Raw genomic sequence first — 27,104 nt, 5'->3', positions numbered from 1 at the left:
GTCAAAGCCTCCACCTTTAAGCCCTGAGGTGCTTTTCAGTCTCGTTGCCCCACAATATGCGTCCTGTGCTGCCATCGAAGGGGATTCATCAATGTGTGAGAACTGCCCTTGTACCTGCTGCGCCACCTTTGTGTCTCTTGTCCTCACTGTTTCCTCCTCCATCCGCACTTTCCTCCTCATGCCCCCAAGCCCTCCTTTCTGAGCTCTTGCCCATCCTGAAAAACCCAGATTAAATATTTTTGCCAGTTGTTGATAAAACCCACTCCTTCTTTGGGCCCCCTTCACCACCCTCTGCCTCCCCCTACCCAGCCCTTTATTTTCTGGGTCCTTCCCTGACTCATCCCCAGGGTCCTATTGCAGCTTTTCTTCCCACCACATGCTCAGCCAGCACTTTCCACACTAGTTTACCACAGAACACTTTTTAAAAATTGTAGTACTTAATACAGTACACAGACAGCACAGGGTGAATTGACGGACTGATTAATTGCTGCAAGAAATTACCAACATTCCATCCCACCCTTTGATGACTCCATGAGATTGGAGTTCAATTTGGAAATGACTCCATGAGATTGGATCATCACACTGGGCGGGCACATTATCACGTTTCTCCCTACCCCCCCCCCCCTTTTTTCTGCTTTCACTTCTCATAGGTATAATTTAACAAAGTGAAAATGAAACGTGGACTTCTTTTGTTGTTCCTTTGTGTGTGTTTTTTTAAGAAAGTAAAAGCTTTATCTCATCTTTGAAGTCCTCAGTCTTTTTACTTCTTTGATTCAGGTGCCATCTGAGAAATACAAGACTCAGCTTTTTATTTAAATTTCCATTGTGCAGGCAGAGATCCACAGAGAATAAATTTATGTACTAGTGATATTTAATATGAAATAAAGGATTAATAACATCACAAAAATATGTTGAATTTACCAGATACAGACCAATAGTCATTACAGGTGAACTATATTAATGATGGCAAATAAAACCTCTGCTTCCCACTCACTCGTGCACGCGGCGGCCTCGCTGTGCCAGTCCCGGGCACTCTCAGCTGGGCACAGGTCCCTCACAGGTGCGTCACTGCATAGCAACCAGGACCACGTACAGCGTCTAGTGTTTTGTGTGCATACAATGCATTTTATATTAAAAAGTCAGTGGAGTTGTCATTACTATTCTTGCTATAGTACACTCATTCACATCTCCTGGAATCCACAGAATTAATTTGAAAACTATTGCCCCGGTATACCTGCACTCATTTACATGATTTTTGTTATCACCTCCTAAGTCACAAATCTCACATCCTCCATGAAAATGTACCTCGATGTTGCTAATTTGAACAGTGCTCGAATTTGCATTTCCACAGCTCCTGGCTGTCAGAGCTCAGTGTGTCAATTTATTGTCAATTTATTTTCTGATGTTTCGCCATTCTTGGGCTTCATTTTTCTTGGTGCCGAACATCTAGTCTGCTCGGGGAAGCGGGGAGGGCTGGCGAGGTCAGTGGACTTCATCCCCATGTCCTAGCCTCAGTTTTGTTCGGGGCCTAACTACAGTCTAGCGCTGCCGTCTGAATCGGAGAGAACCTATGGTTTCTACCCCTGGATTTGATCATTTTACCTTACAGCAGGGAAGCCTCTTTAAAGAAGATCCTAATAACGGCCCCCCTATGGTTCTGAGACTAATGCATTTATCCGTACTTGATGAGAACAGATATTCCTGCCTTAAGTGTACTTTTATCGGATTTGCTTTCAGGCAACTGATGTTTCTCTCTCTCCTCCCTGCGTGCGCTGGTGTTTGATAGTTTCAAAGAAAGCATGGAGAAGTCATCATACTCCGACTGGCTGATCAATAACAGCATTGCCGAGCTCGTGGCTTCCACAGGCCTTCCCGTGAACATCAGTGACGCCTACCAGGACCCTCGCTTTGATGCCGAGGTGAGAGGAGTCTCTTCTTCAGAGTCTGATGGTTCGGTTGCCACTCTGTTGATGGTTTGCTGGTTGAGGCCAAAACAGACGTCATACAGACTGACAGCAACCCCTGAGCTTCCCGGCAATTCCTTCGCATCTTTCCCCTCTGATCTGATTGTTTGCATAGCCTGCTGTTGACTGACAAAGATCCTCTCTCCCATGACTTGTAGCAAAGTGGCTCTCTGTTGCATTAGTCTGATGGTCTTTTATGATTGGGGACATTTTAGACTAAATGTACCCATATACATGTACCCATGCATTACATGTACCCATGTGTATTTTATATTAATCACAGTTTGCATTATGCTATGAAATAGCTAATAATAAAAATGTGTATATAACATAATTATTCCCAATAGATGCTAGAACGACTACTGTATTTTTACAAATTACTCCCAAGAAACAGTAAATTGGTTCATTATTGTTCAATGTTAATCATTGTGCTGATATGCAGAATATATTAAAGCAATGTAGATTCTTATTTACAGAGGTGTTTTAAAATATATAATCTTTATTATAGTTTTTTCCATTACCATTTATCCCCCTTACACCCCCTACCTCCAGCAGTCACCACCCTGTTGTCCATGTCCATGAGTCTTTTCTTTTTTGCTCAATCTCGTCACCCATTAACCTCCCCCAACCCTTAGCTGTCATCTGTTCTCCATCTATAAGTCTGTCTCTGTTTTGCTTGTTACCTGAGTTTGTTTGTTAGATTCCACATATGAGTGAATCATATGGTATTTGTCTTTCTCTGACTGGCTTATTTCACTTAGCATAATGTTCTCCAGGCCCATCCATACTGTTGTACAGGGTAAAATTTTCTTCTTTTCTATGGCTGAGTAGTATTCCATTGTGTAAATGTCCCATAGTTGTCTTATTCACTCACGTATTGATGGACAGTTGGGCCTTATCTGCAGAAGTCTAAGTTCTAAGATAGTATAGAGTATCATACAGAAAAATTTATATGAACTTATAAAATATCTCTATGTTTTTTAATTTATTGGAGAGTTGGGACACCGAGATCAGTTAACATGGCTAAAGGGTGAGGTAGTTGAGGCTGGAGAGGAACACGGAGGCCAGGTCACTCAAAGGGGTGAAAGCCGTGTGAAGAGATTTGAGTATTTATTGTGGGCAATGGAGAACCAGTAGTTGAGTTTCCAATGGGGGAGAAGCAGGAGTTGCATTTTAGAAAGATCACACTGGCTACAAAAGAGGGTAGATGAGTAATAACAACTGAACATTTAATCTGTGCAGCCCTAAGAGGTAGGTGTGGTCACCCCCATTTTACAGACATTGAGAGCTGGTCTGCGACTCTGGAGACAGACAAGGATTCAGTCCTAGTCTCTGCCCCTGCAGCCCTTGATCCAGCCCTGCACCCCCTCTAAAGCATGGAGCAGAGCACGAGACGGCAGGGAGGCTGGAACCTCAGTCTAGTCTTTAGTTTCTGTAAATAGTCTTTATTTAGTCTGTAACCGAATTGCTAATTCAGTTACAAGGTCAGCGAATTAGAGGCCGAGGGATGATGGTCGATTGCCCCCACGTGACAGCACTAGCTTTGGTATGGATTACTGTTGTTCTGCTCTTAGCTGGGGACCATGAAGTCAAACTTTGAAAAAGAAAAAAAAATCAACAAGTTATACCATTTTTAAAAATTGGTTCATAAGACATGTGTAAAGGTATAACAAAGTATGATGCAGTAAATACCCACCATTCAGTTTAAGAAAAATAACTTTATCATTAATTTTGAATCCTTATATTGATCTTCCCTAGTCCCATCTCCTTCATTTCCCTGTCAGAGGTAACCACTATCGTAATTTTAATTTAACATTCCTTTGTTTTTCCAGATAGCTTCATTGCATAGGTTTGAATCCCTGCTGCGTAAATTGTTATATTTTGCATATTTCCAAAGTTTATATAAATTGGATTATACTGCATGTGTTTTCCTATGGCTTGCTCTTTTACTCAACAAATATTCCCGAGTCTCTTGAATTTCTACTTCATTCATTTATTTTCACTGCTGCAAAGTATCCCACTGTATGAACACGCCTCACTTTATTTATCCACTGCAGTGTTGACGGACATTTGGATTCTGGGTTTTGCTGTTACATGTAAAATGCCAAGAACATTCTTGTACGTGTCTCTAAGTACAAGAGTGCAGCAGCTTTTCTAGCGTCTGTACCTAGGACAATGACATGTTGGTCATAGGCGATAAGTGTCTTCCCCTTGGCAGAAAATAGAAAATTCTTGTCTAATTATTATTGTTTCTCATGAAAAACAACAGTGTAGTAAGCACAGTTAATATTTCAAGAATACTTCTTTGTACTATAATACGGCAAGCTTGCCTAGATCATATCCTATGTCTCCAGGCAGATCTTACCACCTCTCTCCCTGATTGGTGAAAATTTACATTTTCTCCACACTCAAAAGTCCATTCCAATAAGGCTGGCCACTCTGATGATCCATAAAAAGAACAATGTGGACTGTTGAGCAAAAATGCTACAGTTATTTCTGTGGGATTGAGCACAAAAATTTCCTGCCCTGATCCAGTAGTTAGAAGCAATGATGTCTGAAGACAGTAAACTGTGGTAGGTTAAGCAGCGACTATTTTGTGAAATCACATCCCACTCTATGGTAAAATAAAATGTGTGTGTGGATGATAATTATTTCTTGGCTTTCCACGTAAGTGCCTTCAATCCACCACATAGCTAATACTGGAATTTAAATACAAATCCTAAACTGCATTATACTATCATTTTTACATGTTGTCTTTGTGTGGTACTAGAATTTAAAGGTATTTTATGTTTCCTTTCTTATGTTAAGGAAAAAAATGGAAAGGAGTTAATCAATATAAACGAAGATGAGAGAAGGAAGGGAAGAGAGAGAGAGAGAGAGAGAAAAGCTGCCTAAATATAGGCATTTAGCAGATTTGCCCTACAAATGTGTGCATATGGTGTGGGGGGTTGTGTGTGCTGCGTGTCGCACCAGGGAAAGCAAAATTATTTACCTGCTTGGCCACCTCTCTTCTCAAGTATATTTTTCCCCAGTAACAAATGTCAACCATTGGTGTTACAATGCAACAGAGTTCAGACCGAGCCACAGCACTCCCCCAAGAGGCTAAGAGGCTGAAAACTTCTCCCCACAAAGACCGATGTAAGATGACATAGATCATAAAATAAAGATGACCATTTTCAGATATTTTTATGAACATGTTATTTTTCTCAAGATAAAAAACTACCATGACAAAATGCAATTGATTCATTCTTTCACTAAAAGTAATTTTGAAATTATCCTTGAGACGCAGGCTGTCTTTTAGAATGGTGTTGACTTCCTGCAAAAGTCTGAGTCCTCTCTTCTAGGGTCTGGTGCACGGATTCATATTTTTCCCCCAGTAATCATAACTGAGTCATTACTTATCAGTGCTAGAATATAAGGGAGCAGTTTTTTAAAAATGCAGGATTAATGACTAATTGTTATCTCCACTGGGAAATGTGCTTGCTTTTTTGTTCTCTGCAGTCAACTGACTTCCCTGAATAGTTTGAGGTTGGTAAACAAGAAGGGTAATTTGCAGAGGTAGCATGGGGAATTGTTTTAAAGTATTCCTTTTTTTTTCCTACAGATGTTCTTAACATAGAGCTACATAATGCCAGAAACACAACTACCCTGAACACTGGTACCTAGGCGAAGTTTCTCCAGGGCTCCATATCTAATTCTGGCAACCCGAATTTTAAATGAGCAGGGAAAGGGACTCCAGTTCATCAACAATGTAGTGATCTGGGATAGAACACCCAAAAGTGGATTGGTCTTATTCTGAGGTTTCATACTATAGATACATCAACTTTCAGTTAACAGAAATATTAGAGATTTCTTTGATTTACAGGTGAAAAAAGCAAAGACTCGGAGGGCTAAAGTGATTTGCCTAAGGCCACACAGCTTCCTTGAGGAAGGGCACGGAACAGACTCTGGGCCTCTGATTCCTGATTCAATTCTCTTTTCCTGAGTGGTCTTGGTGGGAGGGCACCCCCTGCTGAGGGTTACCTGGGCCATAGAGTGACCACCCCTTCCTCCCTCTCTCCATACAGGCACATGAACTCAATGGCTGGCAGACCTACCTTTTTGTCCTGTCTGCTCCATTTACCAGCTGAGTAGTCTCGGGCGTACTGCTTACATACACACTGCAACATCTAAAACTCTGCGTAAATATTCTGTAAACATTGGAGTCCTGTATAAATATAAGGTGAAGATATTAGCTTGATTGCACACTACTCTTTTAGTTCCAGGGAGATGCTAAAAGTAGATCCTTTTCTCTACCTGAGGGGGCCTTTACACAGAGCTGCAGACTAGCAGAATTTGGATCATGGACAAGCCAACTTCAGTGTCCCCTTCCTCCAGAGACACACAGGGGAAGGAAGAGAAAAGCCTCTACCCAAAAAGGGGAGTTAAGGCTGACCGTCTGTTGACAGTAAAGAAGGGCTGTCGGCAATAATCCGACAGCCTTTAGGCCTTCAAGAAAGCGAGGTCTTGTCTTTTCTGGACAGCGGAGGAGCAATAGCAGATGTCAGCAGGCGGTGAAGGCTGGATGCATGTCCTGTGGCCTTGGGCTGCCTCGGAGAGATGGTCACCAGGTCCTCCCTTAGAGGGGCAAACAATATGCAGACCTGGCTCTTCACAAGAGTGGTCAGGCATCCAGGGGTCAGGTCACCTAGGTAAATCAGGGGTGATCAACTTTCAGGGGCTCACTGGCCTGCCCAGGCCCAAGCAACCCACCAAACCTTAAAACGTATAGCTAAAAGCCAGTCATGTTGGTATATTTCAAACACAGCTCTGGTGCCTACTTTCAAATGGCTGTCAGTTCAGGAAATGGGTAAACTCCAAAATCTCTGTGACTTGATACAGTAGAAGTTTAGGTTTTGCTCATGTTAATTAAGCCCAGATGGATGTTCCCGATCAGCGGCAGTGGGTCGGGTGTTTCCTTCTCCATGAATGAACTTGTTCAGCAGAAGCTATGAAGGACTGACCCAGAGGACCCTTCTGTGGGTTCCTCAGATGTCTAAGTGCAGGAGCTGACCCCAACGCATCCTCTCCTGTACATTTGGTAGTTTCTTCTCCAACTGTGACCAACACACAAAACCTGTCAGTCTGGGGATTCATGACGCCAGTAACTATTTTCTGCTATTTAACAAAAGATAATTGAGTCTATCAAGCTACGCATTACAGTGTAAAGTAGATTTCCAATTTCCGTGAACTTTCTGCCTTAAAATAACTTTTGGGAATTCCTCTGAAATTCTGCCCAAAATTATGCAACAAGTGAATGATCTTTATTTTTCAAATTTTGGCTTTGAAACGGTTGGTCTTTCTTTTGATAAGAGCTACAAAGGGATGTTTCTAATGTGATATAAAGCTCATCCCAGGTGCTGTCAGGTGCCAGCTGCGAGGGCTATGGGGCAAGTAATCATAGCTGTCCACCTGCTGGGTGTTCTCTTTGTGACTGTGTTAAATATTTAATGGAGTTCCCTCCTTGCGGTGAACAGAGCGCCTCAGAGGGCGAGCCACAGTGATTACTCGCCTTCTGTCTGCCTGTTCGAGTTGACTCTTAGGAGTGGTGCCTGCTGGGCTTGATAGCATACGCGGTTTTATGGCCGAACTCCTTAGTTTATGGGTTGAAAATTATAACAGAATGGTCATATGAGATAGTCACAGAGCCAGAACTAAACTTCTGAGCTTTATATTTTGCAACCTCATGAAAATCAGGATATGTTTATTCTGTTTCAAGACCCCATGATCCTTGAAAAGGATAGAAGATGGAAATGACCTACTAAACAAAACTGGTTATATTTCTTTATAGTGGCCTAAGGAACACTCGTGTTCATGGGTGATCGTGTCTGGGGATTTTGTAGTTGTATCAGGCATTCGCTCCTTGGGAAGGGGTTGTCCATGCTTTTAAACTTTGAGGCACATCATATCACAACTCTGCTCACAAACTTTTCAATGTCTCCTTATTTCACTAGAGTAAAAACCAAATTTACAATTTTTTCGAAGGCTTACAATGCCCTATACAATCCAGCATCTGATTCTGCATCCCTAACCCTCATTCAAACTTCTCTGGCCACACTGGTCTCCTTGTAATTCCTAGATATGCTGCTCACACAGCCACCTCAGGGCCTTTGCACTGGCTACTCCCTCAGCTAAAGTGCTCCTTCCCCAATTGCTGCATGACTCACCACCCTCACCTCTTTAAAGTCCTCAGTCAGGTATTACTTGTTAGTAAGGCCTGGCATGCTTGGTATTCCTGATTCCTGTTATTCTGCTTTATTTCCCCCCTAATTCCAAAACCTTCTAACATACTATTTATTTATGTATTTTTTTGGTACTGTTTACCATCTGTCTACTCTCACTAGAATGTAAGCCCAGTAAAGGTGAGGGTTTTGTCAGTTCGGTTCACTGATACATCCTCAACAACTAAAACAATGTTTAGTACACAGTAGACGTTGTTGAATTTGTTCAGTATTGTTAATTATAAATATGTTAACTATTGTTAAATATAGTATAAATTGATGTATGAACATATTATATATTTGTAGGAAAAGATCAAGAAGAACTTATGCTAAACTGCTAATAGTTGTTATCTCTAGAGATGGCACTATTAGAACTTTTTTTGAAAGATATTTTATTTATTTATTTTTAGAGAGGGGGAAGGGAGGGAGAAAGAGAGGGAGAGAAACATCAATATGTGGTTGCCTCTCACGTGGCCCCCACTGAGGACCTGGCCTGCAACCCAGGCATGTGCCCTGACTGGGAATTGAACTGGTGACCCTTTGGTTTACAGCCCACGCTCAATCCACTGAGCTCTACCAGCCAGGAAGATTAGAACTCTTAATGTTCTTTTTACTTAAAAATTTCACAAGTATTTATGTTATTTTTGTTACCAGGCAAAATTATAAAGATATTTAAAAATTTTAGACCCTTTATATTTTATATTTTACCAGGCTATTGTGAGCCCTCTAAAAACTATAAATTATTACTCAAAACCAGAATTGAAATAATGTAAAATCTAAGTAAATTAACTTGCCTTGCTCTATCTTTGGGGAATTCAGATAGTTCACTGTCTAGCGCCCTTGCCAGCATGGACTGTTGCTTGGATTTTATTCTGAGTTCCTTGCCTGAAGTGTCCCAAGAGCACACTCATAAAGTGCATTTGCAGGTGACCCGCCAAGGCATCCAGTGGCTTCTCGGAGTGCGTGCTCTATTTGCAAATAGCTTCCCCGCAAAACAATTATACTGGCCTTGCTTTAGTTGGCATTGTGCTTAAGAATTCAACTCCCAATAGCACATCATTTGTGAAGCTTTCTGCCCTTCTTTTCATACCCGATTCAAAAGAACACCTTAAAACAAATACACGAATGCACACCAAGCCATTATTTAGCCAAAATAAGGTACAATATTCTATTGCTTAATGTAATATTTCCCTTCATTAGTATATTGATGGAGACAATTTCAGAGCCCGTATGAAAAGGGCTTGTTTTCTGGCTGCAACAGGAATGAACAATTGGACCCAACATTTGCATAAGAAAGGTCCAGCAAGGGGAATGGCAGAAAATAACTGCAATACAAAGTAGGGCAGCCTTTATGCATGGATGTTTTGGCGGTCTGTGTATCTGTCACAAATTCAGGAGCAGTGGGAAACCCATCAGCACCCAGCTGTCCTCTCCCAAGGGTGGCCAGTGCCAAGACTTACACAGTTAAAACTGCCATGACCTTAAGTCTGTTATTCTTCAATCCCACATAGTTCTTCCATATGAACTACTTTCTATGACCTTTTTTTTTTATTATTAAAGCCTGTTATAGACAACTCAGTAGTCCTTACCTTTGTCATAAGCACTTAAGGATAATGGGGCTCCAGGCTCTGAGATCCTTTGACATAGAGTACTAAAGCCCATTTCGCCTGTCAGATCTTAATAGCAAAACACGCCTGCAATCTGGAATGCCGAGCGCTAGCCTGGCAGGACAGTTCATTGTCTGTCTATTTTCAGTAATGCCTTCTGGTCTATCACTTGTGTTTCTGTTACTGAGGGGAGTGTGCAAAATTGAGTCCATTAAGAGTTAGAGCTCTGTGGATCTGCAGAAATGCATTTGCTACTGATAATCTCCCAGTTTTGACTCTTAGGGTAGGCCAGTATGAGATTCTTCCCAAAGAGCAGGGTTTGGTAGAGAAGACTGGAGAGTGGATATAGGATTTCCAGATGACCAGGAGGTGGGGGAGCTGAGGAAGATTGCTGGGATGCGAATAAGATGCAGAATGGGGCAGCTGTGGGTAGTGAAGACACACAGGAGTCTCATGGTTCCAAGAGTCAAGCAGATTGTTGCACAGGTTGTGGAGACAGTACTCAGTTCTAAGCCAAAAGGTCAGTTAACTTATTTTATTTTAGGAATGCTTTTGTCAGGAACTTAAGGAGTCATTTGTAGGCGGTGTTCTAGGAGTCATTAGGAGTGATTCCCCACCCCCCGCTCCCCCACTCCTTGCCCCCGGCCATGTGCAGGTAAGGTAGACAAAAAGAAACTGTCTCTCTACCCTGGTCAGGTAGCACAGTTGGTTAGAAGGTCATCCCAATACACCAAGGTCGGGGGTTTGATGGGTTCAATCCCCAGTTAGGGTACTTACAAGAATCCGCCAGTGAATACATAAATAAGTGGAAAACCAAATCAATGCCTCTCTCTCTCTTCCTTCTTTTTTCTCTCTAAAATCAATAAGTAATAATAAAAAAAGAAACTTCCTCTCTGTTGTTTCAAGGAAGTCAAGTGACTGATTGGAAACTTCTCTCAGCTTGTCCTAGTACCGTAATTTCTCTCCGTAGATGGGCGTTTGGGGGATGACGTTTTGTTTGGGATTACTGCTAAGGTTGTGCCTATCTTTCTGGGGAAAGTAAGCACGTTGACAAATATGTTTTGATGGTTCCTAGAGATAGACCATCTTCAATGAGATCTGTTAACTGCAAAGACCCACTGAGGACAGAGACTTAGCAAAAACTTTTAAGAGGACATTTCTTTAAATGGAAAGAACTAAACACTCTCAGATAATGTGTTTATTGTAACCGTAGCTTCCTAGAAAGGCTGCTAGTCTCCCATAGCCTAACGTCTGTGATTCTAATGATGTGAACTTTAAACCGAGAATGAGTGAGCAGGGACCCTCTGGAACAATGGGGCAGACATTTGGGGACAAGTGTTCCTTTTGATATTAGTAATATTTACACTGTAAAACACCTTACACATTTTGAAACCCTTATATACACAAAACAACCTGAAAAATAAGAAAAATCACAAAGAAGCAAAAATAATGCCAAAAACCTGGAGATAACCACTGTTAACATTTTGCTTGCAGGAGATAAATATTGATGACAAAGTTGAGGCATGGAGAGTTTTGGTGACTTGGTTGAGGTCAAGAGGCTGGTAGATAGTTTTGAGCTCTGCTGACGTACATGACCGGGAGAGTAGGGGTTATCTGATGAACAGAGTTGATTCTTTCCTTCATACTTTCTTATTCCTCATTATCCCTGTTTGGGATTCTTTCTTTAGAGGTCTTCTTACTCTATGATGAGCTTCATCTGTCTTCTCTTTTAACCCCATGCTCCCGGGCCTTGCCATTTAAACTAACCTGGATTAGTTTAACTTTCCAGAAACAACAGCCATTGCCACAAATAGACAACTAGGGGATTGCCTTAATTTTCATACTCTGCCATCCTTTCTTCTTCCCCTCTCCTACCTTGTTGGGCTCATCAAGCATGTTAATGTCAGCATCCCCTCGTCCCCACTCTCAAAGTGAGTTAGTGCTGGCTTCACTTCCATCCCCCAGCCACAGTCAGATGATTTAAAGACGCTCAGCGTTCTCCGTTGCCTGTCCCATCCTCCTGTGCTCAGCCCACACAAGACCAGCTCTGGACCAAAGCAGCTCTGCTCTCTCAGCGTGGCCTTTCTCTCCTCCAGAACTGATCACTTGCGTTCCTGACCTCTAATCTTCTCTTGACTACCTTTGCCTTCCATTGTCTTTCTGGGTTACTAAATTCAATAGCCCATTTTTCAGCGCTTCTCCTGTTTGACTACTCTGCAACATTGGACACTGCTGTTCCCCCTTAGTTCTACTATTTAGAAAATAATTTTTTCATTGTGTACAAGTAACTCATTATCTAACATTTAGAAAACAGAAACAGTAATTTTAAAATTCTCATAGGCAGAATTCTTTTATAATGTAGACATATATATTACAACCTGTTGTACACTTTAAATATGTTACAGTTTTACCAATTATTCTTCAATAAAGCTGCAGGGGAATGGAACGCCGGTTGCCAGAAATGAGCAGGGAGAGAGGGATGAATAGGTGGAGCACAGAGGATTTTCAGGGCAGTAAAGCTGCTCAGTACGACACTATGATATTGAACACATGTTGTTATACAGTTGACAAAGCCCACCAAATGTACAGCATCAGTAGTGAACCCTAATGCTAGAATGATTTTAATTGGGTGCACAATATTCTTTTTTTTATCTTTTTTTCTCATTTTTTATTGTGGCTAAATACACATAGTATATTCTGTTGTATGGGTGTGCTATGATTTACTTAGCCAACTCCCTTCGGTTGAACATTCAGGTTATTTCTAACCTGTCATTGTCATAAGCAATGCTATGGATGGTTCACACCTTTATAGGTAACCTTTTGCACACAGCTATAGTAATTGCCATAGGATATATTTCTAGACACAACATTGGTAAGTCAAAGGGTGTGTATACTCTCTTAGACTCTGGGCACATGTCAATAAGTTTATTTCCAGAAAGGTTGCAGTAATGTGCTCACACATTAGAAATGCTATAGTATCTGGAGGTTAAGAGTATGAGCTTTGCATTCTTTTCCATGCCTGTCACTAACCCCACTTCTTCCTGCCCTAAATATTGTGTCCTCTTGGGTTCAATTTTTTATCCTTTTTTGTGTGTGTCTTTTTCTTGGACATGCTCTCCCCTGGTGATTTTACCCACCCAATTAACGCCAGAGGCTGATGACTCTGAGATTAGTATTTCCGACTCTTCTTTCTCACCTCTCAGTTGTCACATGTGCTCTCAGTTGTCACGTGTGCCAGTCTGAACTTGGTGTGTTTTCCCTCAAACTTCCTGTGTTCTCCACCTCAAGGAACTCCACCACCCTCACTCAAACCAGAAGCCCCGACGTTACCCTTTGTGGGGATGGGAGAACACCACTCCCACCTTCCCAGACTGAAGAATTCTTTCGGGAAACTGCAGGGATTTGGGGTTAAAAAAATTCTCTTTCACTTCACTGATAGACAGCCTCAGCTTTGTTTTTCTCACCACCAGCCTCTCAAACTGTCTCTGTCCTTGTTTCTCTTGCTCACTGCGTGTTCCCTTGCTTTTTGACCTGTGACCTCTTTCCTCAGCTGCTTCAGATTTTCTAGGACAGGTTAGACAGAGCTTGCACCTGTCCCAGAATTGGCAAAAGCAGTTGTGCCTACTGCTGGGTGCTGTTGAGGACCACCCACAATTCCTATGGCCTTGAGCGAAACAAAACAGACCCGGCCATTCTAGTGCTGCTCTGGCTTGCCCAAGGCTGCAGAGATACCTTCCAGACTTCTCTAAAATCGACTTCCTTCTCTTCATGCTCACCAGCATTGCTGTAATGTAGACATTATCCTTAGGGGGCGGAAGGAAACCACTTTGTTCTTGTGGGAGATAAAGCTGATGGAAGTTTGTTATTGTCTGGCTCCTTTGAGTGGTCTCTTCACTTTCAAGGCAGTTAATTTCTCCACGTCTTTTCTGATAAGGAAGGATGTTAACCTCATAGGGTCGTTTTAATAAATGTAAGAGATAGTGCACGTGAAATCCCTGAACAGGGTGCCAGACATGGAGAGGGAACATCCAGTAAATGTTAGCTTACCATCTCCACTCTCATCCTTGTGTTTGAAAACCCACTTTTAAGAGTCAAAAGCTGCTCCTGATTTCTCTAACCACAGTCAGTTGCTGGCTTTTCTATAATGTTTTGAACATCCTTTGCCTGGACACTTATTATATCTTAACTATTTGTATTTTTACTAGCCTGTGAGATCATCACGGGTAGTAACTGTCTGAAATCACTTTTATGTTCTTAGCACCCGGCAACGTGTTTGGTGAACAGGAGGTGGTAAATAAATACACGCCGGAAGAGTGCACTGGGTCGATGATGTGTCCGCATGTTTTTGGTTTTGTTTTGTTGGGATCTGGAATTTTAAAAAGTCAATCAATATAATTCATCCCATTAACAAGCTGAAAAAATCCATGTGCTTTAAAATTATGTGACTAAAAGGCATAGAATTTAAGAGTAAGATGACATGATGTCCCTAGAAAATCCAAAACACTACAGATGACACATTAAAGTTAATAATTGAATTTAGCAAGATTTATGAATGCAAGATCAATATACAAAAACCAGTTATATTTTCATATAGCTATAGAAAGCATTGGAAGATAAATTACTGTCCCGACTGGTATGGCTCAGTTGATTGGACATCATCCCACAGAGCAAAAAGTTGCGGGTTGGATTCCCAGTCAGGACATGTGCCTGGGTTACCAGTTCGGTCCCCTGGTTGAGGCATGTAGGAGAGGCAACCGATCAATGTTCCTCTCTCACTTTGATGTTTCTCTCCCTTTCTTTCTCTCTCCTTTTTCTTCTCTCTAAAAATAAATAAATAAAATCTTTTTTTAAAAAGAAATAAATTACTAATACATTTATAACATGAACTTTTAAAACACAAGGTATAACTATACCAAATTATGTGTAAGAAGTCTGCATAAAAAACTATAAAATTTTGCTGAGAGAAATTTTAAGAACCCTAAATAAGGGGATGTTTATGGATTTGAAGACTCAGTGTTGTAAAGATGTCAGTTCTCTCCCAAATTGATTGATAGATTCAATAGAATCCCAGTAAAAATTTTAGTGTGTGTGTGTGCAAACTTTAAGTTGATTCTAGAATTAATATGGAAATGGCTAGGGCAAAAAAATGACCAAACAGTCTTAAAGAAGAAGGACAAAGTTGGGGGATTTATACTAACCGGGTACCAAGACCTAGTATAAGGTATTATTATTTAAGGCAGTGTGGTACTGGCATAAGAACAGACACATAGATCAGAAAAGTAGAATAGAGAGTCCAGAAACAGATGCAAACAGATACGAACTCTTGATTAATGAAAAAGTGGTACTGCAGAGTGGTGGAAGTATTCTCTACCTGCACCTCAGCTCCAAATGGTGCTGGGTCAATTGGATATCCACTTAAAACAAAGGCTCTTGACTCTTAGCTTACACTATACCCCAAAGTCATTTTCAGTTAGATTGTAAATCTCAATGTGGAAGTTAAAACAATAACAATTCTAGGGAAAGAGTAGGAGAATATCTTCATGAGCTGGGAAGGAGCAGGGAAATATTACTTGAACAGGGCCAAAAACATACTAAAAAACAAAGAAACTAACGTATTGGTATCAAGAGTAGAAGACATCTGGAAAATTAATTTCTCAGAAGAAAACCAAAACAATTGAAATATAAAATTTAGGTGTGTAAATTCCAATTTCAAAATTTTTAAATATGTAGTTTTAATTTATACAATGAATATTTTAAAATATAAAAATATCTTTTTATCCCAATTATTATGATCCAGAATGCTGATATATTGTTTTTTCCTATAGTGTTGGGATGTCAGGTTGACCTTTTTCACTAGTAGCTCTTACCTAACAGTTCAAATAGGGACTGTTGGTTTTAATATTGTGGCGCTTGTTAAGGAATGATGTTTATTTGATGCTTATAATTATGCCTTCATATTTTAAATATGTCATCGCCTGATAATCTATTAGTGTATAGAAAGAATATCTTTGAACTTCTAAATTTATCTTATTTTTTGCAACTTTAATTTTTTGTATACTATTTTTACAACATACACAGTAAATTAGTAATGTTAAAATATAGAGTATTTAAAGTAAATACAAGGCATGTCGGGAAAAAGTCCAGCCATTGTTAATATAACAGGAATGGTTTGCATGACATCAGTATAACCTGGCAGCCAAAGAGAGTGGGCTGGAATGCACGTGTGTGAACAATGATGACTTCACTGTACTAGTCAGTGGAGACAGTAGATGCTGTTGTATGAGCATGTGTACTGTGTGGCTGTTGTATTCAAAATGACTAAGTGAGTAGAGCAAGGAATCTGCATCAAATTTTGTGATAAACTTGAACATTCCTCCGTGGAAACTATTGGGATGATTCAGAAGGCTGCAGCTCTGGGCAACTGGTGACTGGCAGCTTCATCACGACAACACAACTGCTCGTGCATCACGTCTCGTGCAGAGTTTTTTGGTGAAACATCAAATCACCCAGGTGACTCAGCCCCCTTACTGCCCACATTTGGTGCCCTGACACTTCCGCCTTTTCCTAAAACTAAAATCACCTTTGAAAGGAAAGAGATTTCAGACCATCGATGAGATTCAGGAAAATATGACGGGGCAGCTGATGGCGATTGGGAGAACTGTGTGAGTTCCAAGGAGCCTACTTTGAAGGGGACAGAGGAGTCATGTACTGTGTACACTGTTTCTTGTATCTTGTATCTTCTTCAATAAATGTCTCTATTTTTCATAGTACATGGCTGGACAGACCTCGTATATGTATGGCAGCACTATAGACTCAAACATTTTTATTAACAGATGTGCCCAATCAAAGAGAAATATTAGCCCTGGTTTAATTAAAATGCTTTAAATACTCAGAGCAGAAACTAAACTGTTGCCTGAATTCTTGTCTGGTGGTGTGATCGTGATTGGCACAGTCTCACACCCAGCTCCCTGTGGCTGTGGAGATGGGGGAGGTAGTGTTGGCGTGGGGTGTTTGGGTTGATTCATATTTGCTTAGGGCTTGATTTCCTTAGGATGTTCATTATGAGGTTTTCAATTAAAAGAGACGGGTAAGTATATACATTAAAAACTAAATTATAATGTGTCTTTTAAAAGATTATTTAAAACTACTTGCTATGAAGAGTAGTAAGGGAGTAGTGAGAATATAATATTTAATTTCAATTAACTACTTTCTTATACCCTAGGCTGACCAGATATCTGGTTTTCATATAAGATCAGTTCTCTGCGTACCTATTTGGAATAGCAACCACCAAATAATCGGTAAGACATTACCTAAATGTTGAAACATCTTTTTTAAAGAATACAAATTTACTTTTAAATACACCTATTTCTTTTTTTTTAAAATGTGTTCTCCCTTTTTATGTTCTGGATTCATGCACCTATGTCTCAAATTCTTGTATAATCTCGTAAATGCAGAGTCCAGATGAATCAACATTATTAATCAGACCAATGAACAAATATTTATCCCTTTAAATAAGAATCAATAACTTTGAAGTTGGAGGGAATCTCAGAAAGCAATAGGACCCTCTCATCTTACCCTTTGGAAACTGAGGCAGAGAGGGTGGGGAAGTACAAAGAAGAATAAAGTCACAGATTGAGTTGGTAGCAAGATCAGAAAACTCAGGCCTCCTACCCCCTTGTACAGACTTTCCCGCTGCATCTGTATATTTACGCCTATGCATTTGCACATGGATTACATGCAAAGGAAGAAAGAACATGAGTGTTCGACATATACTAAACATACATTCTTCTGCCTAGATCATTTTGAAATGAGCTACACTTTCCCCAGAACAGGGGAATTGTGGGCCAAAGCAGCTTCCAATTTCTCTCTCTTCTTGTTCCTTTCCCTCTCCTCAAAAACTCAAGAAAAACATTGAAACTAAGAAAAGTCTAGGCAAGAAGAGGTCAGTGGGTAAAGTAGGAAGCTGTGAAGGATGTAAGCATTAGTTAAAATTATTGAAATGCAAAGAAAATGTGAGCTTTTGCTAAGAGACATAAGGTAACTAATGCATTTGGTAACTAATGCATCCATTTGCCTCTTTGTTTACCCAAACTTTGCTGCTTCAACTCTAAGACAGTGCTACTCGCCAATTTACTACACTGTAAATGTCAAGACTTGACTTCTAAGAGAAATTTTTTCATCAGTTTGCTTAATTTACAGGAAAAAATTGGTACATTATTGGACATAAGGGCTATTCTAAGATTTGGGAATTTGAGACCCTACTATAAAGCATTGAATTACATCATGTATAGAGTTTAAAATATATTTAAGTTGAAAGTAAACATCTGTTATTTTTTCAAAATTAAGACCATGGTTTGCCTATTACATGCTAAAAGATTTGCATTTAATTATACATCTTTTAGCGTATGATGACTTACCTCCTCGGTGGGAAATTAGGTGTTTTGAAAAATAAAAGCATGCTTGAGAATTACAGCTATTTTTCATTTGTTCTAAATGGGGACACAGGGAAGTAGTTTATAAGATTGATGAGGTTTTCTTGTTAAACTTGTAGGTTTCGATAGTCATGCCCCCAAACATCTGGTATAATGCTGGAAATGAACTCTGGGAAGAGGAAGGACACGTGAATTAAGTTTGTTAGAATTGTGTGCACTCCACTGGTGGCAGACCACAGCCCTAACCTTGCTTTGAGGGTGAACCGTATCATCATTCCTAATACTTCTTGAATGTGCACTCCATGTGGAATAATATGCCTTACAGACATTCAAGCATTATCTCATTTAATCTTTATAATACCCTGAGATAGTGAATATTTTAACCTCCATTTTACAAATGAGGAAACTTAGCGCTAAATAATTTAGGTGACTAGCTCCAGGTGGGGTCGAAATTTGAAACAAGACCAAAGTCTAACTCCAGAGCCAGTGTGCTTAACCACCGCATCATCCCGCCTCACTCAAACACTGTGCTTCTGGGAACTGAAAAAATAAAAAATTGTGTGTGTGTGGCTACATATGTATATACCCACAGTTATGTATATATAACTGAATATGTATAACTTCGCTGAGAGCTAGTATCTCTGTCTGGAAGTAGCCTGCATTTCAGGACACCTCCGGTCTGCTGTGCGGAGAACACAGGTACTAGAGAGACCAGAGACTAAACTGGGTGTCTCAGATTACTTAAAGGAGGCCTAGAGTCCGCTGGGGCTTTCCATTGTACATTGTAGTAACCCAGTGTCCAGTGCTGAAAATGACCACATGTCCCAAACTCTTCCCACAGGAGTGGCTCAAGTGTTAAATAGACTTGACGGAAAACCTTTCGATGATGCAGACCAACGACTTTTTGAGGTAAGAAAATTAACCAAGGGTTATAGCTGAGACACCAGTAGTCGCGTGGTTGCAGCTTGCCCAAAGCTGTGAGGATAAATAATTGTGAATTATCGTTATACTTAAACAGTGTGACAGAATTTAAAGGAAGTGTTAAAGACTATATTGATGCTTAGGTAGATTTGATTTGATTTTTTTCACTATTTAGATTCTTTTGTGACCATTGAGTATTTTTAGCGTAATTTTGTTACGGAACTGAATTACCCACTCTTCTCTCCAAAGCATTGTCTTATCTCGGCTTCGTTTGGGTGTGGTCAGAGTGGTGGGACCTCTGGCCAGCTCTGCCATCAGCTGTCTGACATTTACAAGCCCCCTTTACTCCAGGCTGCCCTTTAGCTGGCGAGGCGGGCCTCGAACAGGCTTCCTTGTAGACTTTACACTAGTGACCAACATGAAAACCCCATGATTAGTTTTCTTCAGCCAAGAATACCTCACAGTTTCTTCACTAACTCATTCTAAACCAATCCTCCTTCCTCTTAGTATTTAACTATGGGTATATTCAGTTGCTTTACCAAAATATTTTATTTGGTAAATGGAAGGGAATGACTAAAACCAGTCCACAACCTAAAAAAAAGCACATTTAAACAGTCTGTAAGCATATTTTTAAATGTATGAAGTCATTTCTCCACAATGACAGTAAATTACTGTTTTTCTGATTGCAATGGGAGCTATAAAGCTGTATGTGCCAATAGTAATTAAGGGTTTTAGTGGGCATATTTCCCCAAGGTGTACCTCTGTGTACAATAAAGTGGTGTTTTCAGGCCCATTGCTGGTGACTGCCTGCTTTTATATTAGATTATTCCAATGAGTTATTGCAATTTTTAATTAGTGGGCTTTCTCTTTCTTAGGCGTTTGTCATCTTCTGTGGCCTGGGCATCAACAACACTATCATGTATGACCAGGTGAAGAAGTCCTGGGCCAAGCAGTCTGTGGCTCTCGATGTGAGTACAGTGTTTGTGTCAGGACCGTGTGATGACGAGCCCTGATTTCACGAGAGCAAACATTCTTGTTACGGGGCCTCCTTTCTCAATTTTCAATTTTCTATTCACTGGGTCTTAATCACCTTAGAGCCGTGGATTTGGATTTTATGACAGCTAGAGGCCCTCTCTAGAAGAATGCACATAGGCACACAGTTTTATATATGATTTCAGGGAATTCACTGATTCCTTGAAGCCCATCCCTATATGTCATATGGTTAAATATGGATTTTTAAATATTGGTTTATTAAAAGTGATGATTCAGAAATAATTTCTCAGGATTTTAAGTGCATTATGAACTTATTTTGAATATATATAGATATTCTAGAAATGCACTTTTCTTGCCATAAGAGAACACCTCCCTAGGAAGATACATGGCCCAGTTAGGGGGAGCTGCTCTGTCATTATCCACCTTCTCCCTTCCCCCAAAACATTCCCCTCAGAACTCTGACCCATTTCCCAGGCCCGCACCACATCTCCTCTCAGACCTGCCAAGTTCTAAAAGAATAATTCTTTTCTCCCCTGAATCCCAGCCTGTTTTGACCCAAGGCCTATTTTTCTCCTGCTCTGTAGCTATTATCAAAGATTTTGCTTGTATCTATGAAATGCTCCTAATCAGGGCAGATAAAATGTCAATGTTGAGATAATACCTTATAGATCACTATGATATGCCCAATCTTTAAAACATTCTGTGTACCCATGAGAGGCTGGTAGAAAGAAGAAACCAGGGGAGAGGACCAGTAGGTGAGTCAGTGGTACTTGCAGTACTGTGATTTGAAGTTTATTAGACATAAAATTATAGTTACCTATCTACATATTTTGCTTTTTTCCCTCCCATGCAGACTGTGAACTCCAGAAGCACAGGGATTTTTATCATTTTTGTAATCTTCTTCCCAGTGCCTAATAGGGTATTGAGCACAGAGGAAGTACTTACTGAGTGGCTTTTATTTTATTTTATTTTTTAAATAGTGACATAGTAAATAAAAAAGTATTTATCATGATGTTCTTTTTTTACCATTTTTATTGTATTTTATTTTTAAAATTATTTTCTTATTGTTCAAGTACAGTTGTCTGCATTTACCCTACACCACACCCCCCCACCCCAGCCAAACCCACCTCCCTCCCCCCCTCCACCCTCCCCCTTGGTTTTGTCCATGTGTCCTTTATAGTAGTTCCTGAAAACCCTTCCCCCACATTATCCCCTCCCATTTCCCCTCCCACTGTTAGATTGCTCTTAGTTGTTGCTTTTATTAAGTGGTTTTTGGGGGGGGAGGGAGGGAGGGAATTAAAGAATGAAGGAAGGCTTTTTTTTCTCTTTCTCTGAGCTAGTTCTGCTTTGTTTCATATAACAACTTCATAATAAGGAATACAAACGATATCTACAGGATGAATTAATACAGAGGTGAACTGTAAACATGCAAGCAACCGATGGGATAATAGCAGAGTGTAAGGTCTGTGTACAGAACTGTTTTCAGATCTCAGCTCTGTCTCCCACCTCAGTTGTGAGAATTAAATGAGATGAGGCTTGAGAAGATTTCAATACTTAATAAAATTATAGCAATAACATTATACTACATTATCACTTATAGTATATAGTATATACACTGTACAGTATGTACTATATGTACTATATAGTATATACTATAGTATATAGTGTACTTATTACTGTGAAATCACCATGGATTGGGAGAAAGAGCAAAGGACAGGGATTTGGCACAGCAAATACTGAATCAGGACTCCTTCACCATCATCAAACTATGATCTCCACAGAGTCGCCTCACCCATTGTTTCTTGGTTACAGTAAAAGGAGGACATACTATCTACTAGACCCTCCCAACCCCGACTTCATATTGCCGTGGTGCGGTTCACACACATACGCAGAACACAGCACATCTCTTACCTCTCCCTGTTCTCACTCCTCACTGGTAGCGGATCTTCCTCCTGTTGCGAAGGGGCTAAAATAGCTGGGTTGAAGCAGGAGTGGTCGCTTACCAATGAAAGTCAGCCTTCTCACTGGCTCCGCTTCCTAATCCTCCCTCTCCCCGCCCCCTCCCCACCCAAGAGCCACAGATCCTTTTGCCTGGAAGGTGCTAGTGCAGTCACAGTCTACTCACCCATGAATTGCTCATTTGGCTTCAGAGTGAACACCCTCCTTTTTGTGCAACTAGATGCCTTCTGTCTTTAGACACAAAAATTATTACTGACAGTCTCAAATGTCCAGCACGACTCTGAGCCTTGTGACACTCCCACCCTTTCAGAAGTTGACTTATACGTGTGAACTTGTATGTTCATTATTTTGTGCCATTGCTGACAGTGGCATTCCTGTCAGAATGCCGGTGTTGCCATTTTGGATTTGTCCCTCCCACCTTCACTCAACCCCTACCTCACCGGATGCTAAATTCTTGGCTCTGTTGATCAGGTGGCATACACCACCCCCTCTAGCCCAGGAGTCCATATTCAAGAATATCTGGAAGGACTTCTTATCTCAGGACTTTGTGAAGCTAAAAAATGATTTGAGGAGAGTTACTAAACCCAAACTCTGGAATGAGATCTACAGATACTATAGCATACATTACCTTCTGCATAAAGATATATTTTTAAAATTCATGCATTTATAAATGTTATACATGAATATTAATAATATAATATTAGTATATTACAAGTATGTTGCTTATATCTATATATTTATAACTAGCCTAATCCACAAAGGAGCTTAAGCTACTTTATAGGAATATAAATGGTCCAGCAAATTCTTAAAAGCTAAGGCAATAATAACAACAACAACAGAGCTGAGAAAGAGATGAAGGGAGGATGGGAGGAAGGAGGAGGGAGGGAGAGAGAGAGAGAGAGAAAGAGAGAGAGAGAGAGAGAGCACACATGAGCTCCCAAGCCAAGGGGGACAGAACTACATGCAATGCTATCCTTATACCATCTCCTTTGCTCCTTCCCAAGGACCGGGACAGCCCACTTCCATTTTTCCACTGTGGCTAAGGGAAGATTCCCAACTTGAGTCTGGCCAGGTTCTTCTTCTTGTATGTCTCATTTTTGCTTATTTTTTCAGTTTTTATCCTACTTGATGTTGCCCAATAAGATCGATGTCTAAGTGTAGCTTTTTCATTCCTATATTCTTATTGCAGTGTCTTTTTTTCAATTGGAAACAAGAGTGAAGGGAAATAATACACCTGATGGTCCCCAGAGGCAATGAGCCCCCTAGAAGCCTTCATGGTCTGGAGAGGTGATATGAATACATTTCTTCCTGCATGTTCATGAGACTCTTCAGAAACAGCACAACATTCTCTTCTGTGTTTTAAAAATTCTTTCCCCTAGGCATATTAAATAAAAACACCCCCATTGGTGCATCCTCTGGAAGTAAATATTCTCCAGATAAATTCCCTGGTTAGGCTCATAATCTCCAAATGCTCGCCAAAATGTTCAGGGCTCACTAGGGGTACATGTTTACTGCAGGCCTTGCTTGGCATCAATGTCCCCCGCAGAAAGAGGCTTCTGGCTTTATCTAAGCGAACGGCAGTGCAGGGACAAGATTTAAAGCCTTGTCTTTGACATGGGTCTGATAAATCTAGTAAGGACTGAATGCTGGTTTGGAACTATTGGTCTTGGTCAGGCTACTTAACCGCTCAATACCAGTTTTTTCATGGTTTAAATGAGTATGATAAGAAGGGTGTATTAAATAAACTAATACAGGGTGAGTGTTTAGTGAGTGTTTAGTAACCGTAGCACCTCATAAAAGTTAGCTGTTCTATTAATCAGAGCACTTGCTATTCTTTATTTGCAGAGTTCTGTCTGCTCAGCCCAAGATTTGCTGTAAAACTGCTGATTGAGAGGCTGGGGAGGAGGTGTGATATTTTGCCCTTTTTATCTGGAAGATCATTTTCTGCTTGACATTTGAGCTGAAAACAGACCCCCATTTCCTAGCTCCTGGATACACTCCGTTTTAGCCAGCAAACATCCCAGTGGCTTTGCAACTACAGCTGCTAAGCCCAGCGCGCTACTGCTCACTACAGCTCACTCAGGGCACACCTGCTGTCTGTGACCCACGTTATCTGCTGTGTCTCTGCAGAAAAGTCTAGGGCATGCAAATACAAAATTTCCCATGTCAAAAAAAAGCCACTCAGGTTTTCTAATGCTACATATCTCCAATGGCAACTGGCCTTCCTGAGAAGACTTGCCACGCTGGAGAGCCTTGTTGCCACATACTGGCTACTTCAGCTCTCTTTAGCCTAATCCACAAGTGGTGAAAAATAAAAATGGAAACACACAAAATATTTCCTACCCTTCTGGCCTTTAAAAAGTGAAGTGACTAATACATTATCTGAAGTTTGTTTAACAATTGAATTATAAACACAATTATTTTGATGCTTTTCTTAATTTCTCATAATTTAGTTATATAATTCTGTTGTTAAAGTTCTTTTTTATAACGTTATAAAATTAATATTCTAAGGCTCTTAGAGAGCAGAGATGCTCTTAAAGCTGAATATTGGAACAAAGAGAGGAATTTACTATCATTTTTAATAACTTTAATTTTATGATCCTGATTTCCATTTTACATGAGCAATCAGGAGCTTCAGTAAGAAATATACTAATGTATGTTCACATTTTCTGAAAGTAAGGCTCAAAGATAGAAGGGGGGACTTTATCTATAAGTCCTGAATACAGGGGAAATTCAGTACAAGTATAGATGTAGAATATTACTTCTTCGTTTTTGAACATCAAGAATTGTCCTTTGGGGTATCTTTCATAGATGTTGCAAATGAAACCTTACCTAACACTGATGAGAAAATTTCCAGGAAATGTAAGTCAGTGTGTTAAGGGACGCCTTCCCCACCTTTATGGTCAGAAGAGGGAAGGAATGAGGGTCAAACAGAGGGCGTGGAGTGGGCTTATGCAAGCAAGAGCCAAGCCCCATTTGTTCTACCTCCCCAAGCCTCTCCCATCCGTTTTCTCCTTTCCAATGCCCACAGCACAGATCCTACTGAAGGGCTTCATTACCTCTTGACTGAGCACTTTTAATAGCCTTCTATTTGTTCTTCCTAAACCACACTTCAGATTGCATCACTCAGCCACTCATAGGCCTTAAATTACTCCCCCATTACCTATCAATCTATGAACTTTCTGGCTTTTGGAACCTTTGGAAATCTCATACCAAACTATCTTCCCACCCGTGGCTTTCATTTTTCTTCTCAGAGTATTCTGTGCTACTTACAAACTCAATTACATCTTAGTCTGCAGATCAGCCACCTGCTTCTCTGCCTCCTGACCTTTCCTCTGACACTCTCCCCACTTCAGTTATTCTATTTCAATTATGGCATCTCCCGCAAAATTATCCCATCATTCAAAGCTTGATTTAAATGTTGTCTTCTCTCTAAATCTTTTAATCTCGTGGTTATTTGTTCCTCTCTTTGCCTTATATTATAGTTAATTGTGAATCTGTATGTTTTCCTCTGCTGAAACATATGTTGATTAAAGCGACCATGTCTTAGCTATCTTTTATTCCTTAAAACATTATGATATTCCATAAAAGTGTATTAAATAAATGAATGCATGCAGCCACAAATAATTATTTTGGTCTTCCCTGTCAATATTCCAAAAGGGCAAAGCTTGGGCTGTGATGGAGAAGCTGGCAGCCACTTTGGCTGTCCACAGACCTGGGTAGGCTCTGTGTTCCCTTCCCCCTTTTTAGGCCATGAGTATAAAATTGCTTTTATTTATTTACTTTTGGAAAGACCTCTTCCCCCATACCCTGTCCTCTGGGGTATTTCCTTGGATGGGGTCCACCTGGCTTCCTAAGAGTAAGGAAGAAGGAGAGAAGTGAAAGAGACGGTTCTCCCATGAAGAATCTCCTAAGCTCCAAGGAAAGAATCTTTTGACAGAGCTAGACTCAGAGGATGCCAACAGAATGTCACTTCATTCTCTCTCACCCCTCTTCCTTTAAACTGCTCTGTTGAATCATTCTCCCCCACTCTTGGATGAACTCTCTGGTAGATTCCACAACTCTGCTGACACACTTAGCTTTTAAATAGTCTCCAAGATTCCCCCTTGCCTGGGATTAGAAGCTTATGGCCAGGAGAGGGTCACAGTGGGCTTCTATAGCTTCCTCATTTCACCTCCTCCCGCAAGACGGGAGTGGGGAGGGAGAGGGAGGAGGGATGAAAGGGCAGAGTCCTTCATATCTGATGCTGTCCAAGCCTGGTTTCAGGGCCCTCGGTGTCAGACAGCACCGTTCGCTCTTCAGCACGAGTTGCTTTCAGAATCCTTCAGAGAACCAGGGCTGGGCTCTCGTCGGCAGTTCCTGATGTGGGTTTGTCCCTGCTGACTGGCAGGTTACAGTCTCTTCTTTGGTCCCTGGCTTCCATCCTGACCCTTCCTCTATGGGAATCATCTTACTCTTCCAGGAAGTCCTCTTGGTCAGCATCTGTTTTGTTTTTATCTTTTTTATTGTGGCAAAATAAACACAACATAAAACTTACCATTTTTAAGTGTACGGTTTAGGAGCATTAAGTACGTTCACATTGTTGCACAGCCATCACCAGCGTCCATCTGCAGAACTTTTTCACCTTGTGCCCGTCACAAGCACTAATACTCATTCTCCTTTCCACCCCGCCCACGACAACCAACATTCTACTGCGTGTCTATGAATTTGACCGCTCTCGATAGCTCATGTGCAACAGCCCCTTTATCTGCTGTTTCGCTTTTCGGTTTCACAGTTTCAGTTACCCGTGGTCAACCACAGCCTAACATTAAATGGAAATCTCCCAGAAACAAACAATTCACAAGTTTTAAACCTGAGTCGTATGATGAAATCTCGCGCTGAGTTTCTCTGTCACCTGGGGTATGAATCATCCCTTCGTCCAGTGTACCCTCGCTGTAGGTGCCCCCCCACCCCCCGCAGTAGTCACTT

The 27,104-nt window shown here is 40.7% G+C and overlaps 1 protein-coding gene across 3 annotated transcripts in view; it reads left to right on the top strand.

Moving 5' to 3' along the window:
• The window catches only part of PDE11A (phosphodiesterase 11A), a 316,746-nt gene that overhangs the window by 134,020 nt on the left and 155,622 nt on the right, over nt 1–27,104 (top strand). For all 3 annotated transcript variants that reach the window (XM_024561537.3, XM_045196309.2, XM_045196313.2), the window contains 4 exons: nt 1,787–1,919; nt 17,054–17,129; nt 19,105–19,172; nt 20,060–20,152. In XM_024561537.3, the coding sequence (XP_024417305.2) occupies nt 1,787–1,919; nt 17,054–17,129; nt 19,105–19,172; nt 20,060–20,152 (370 nt within the window). The remainder of the gene's footprint in view (nt 1–1,786; nt 1,920–17,053; nt 17,130–19,104; nt 19,173–20,059; nt 20,153–27,104) is intronic.

The sequence above is a fragment of the Desmodus rotundus genome, chromosome 2, assembly GCF_022682495.2.
Source record: "Desmodus rotundus isolate HL8 chromosome 2, HLdesRot8A.1, whole genome shotgun sequence".
NCBI classification, from domain to species: Eukaryota; Metazoa; Chordata; class Mammalia; order Chiroptera; family Phyllostomidae; genus Desmodus; species Desmodus rotundus.
Note: the sequence above shows the minus strand (reverse complement) of the source record. Positions and strands in the feature narration are given on the sequence as shown.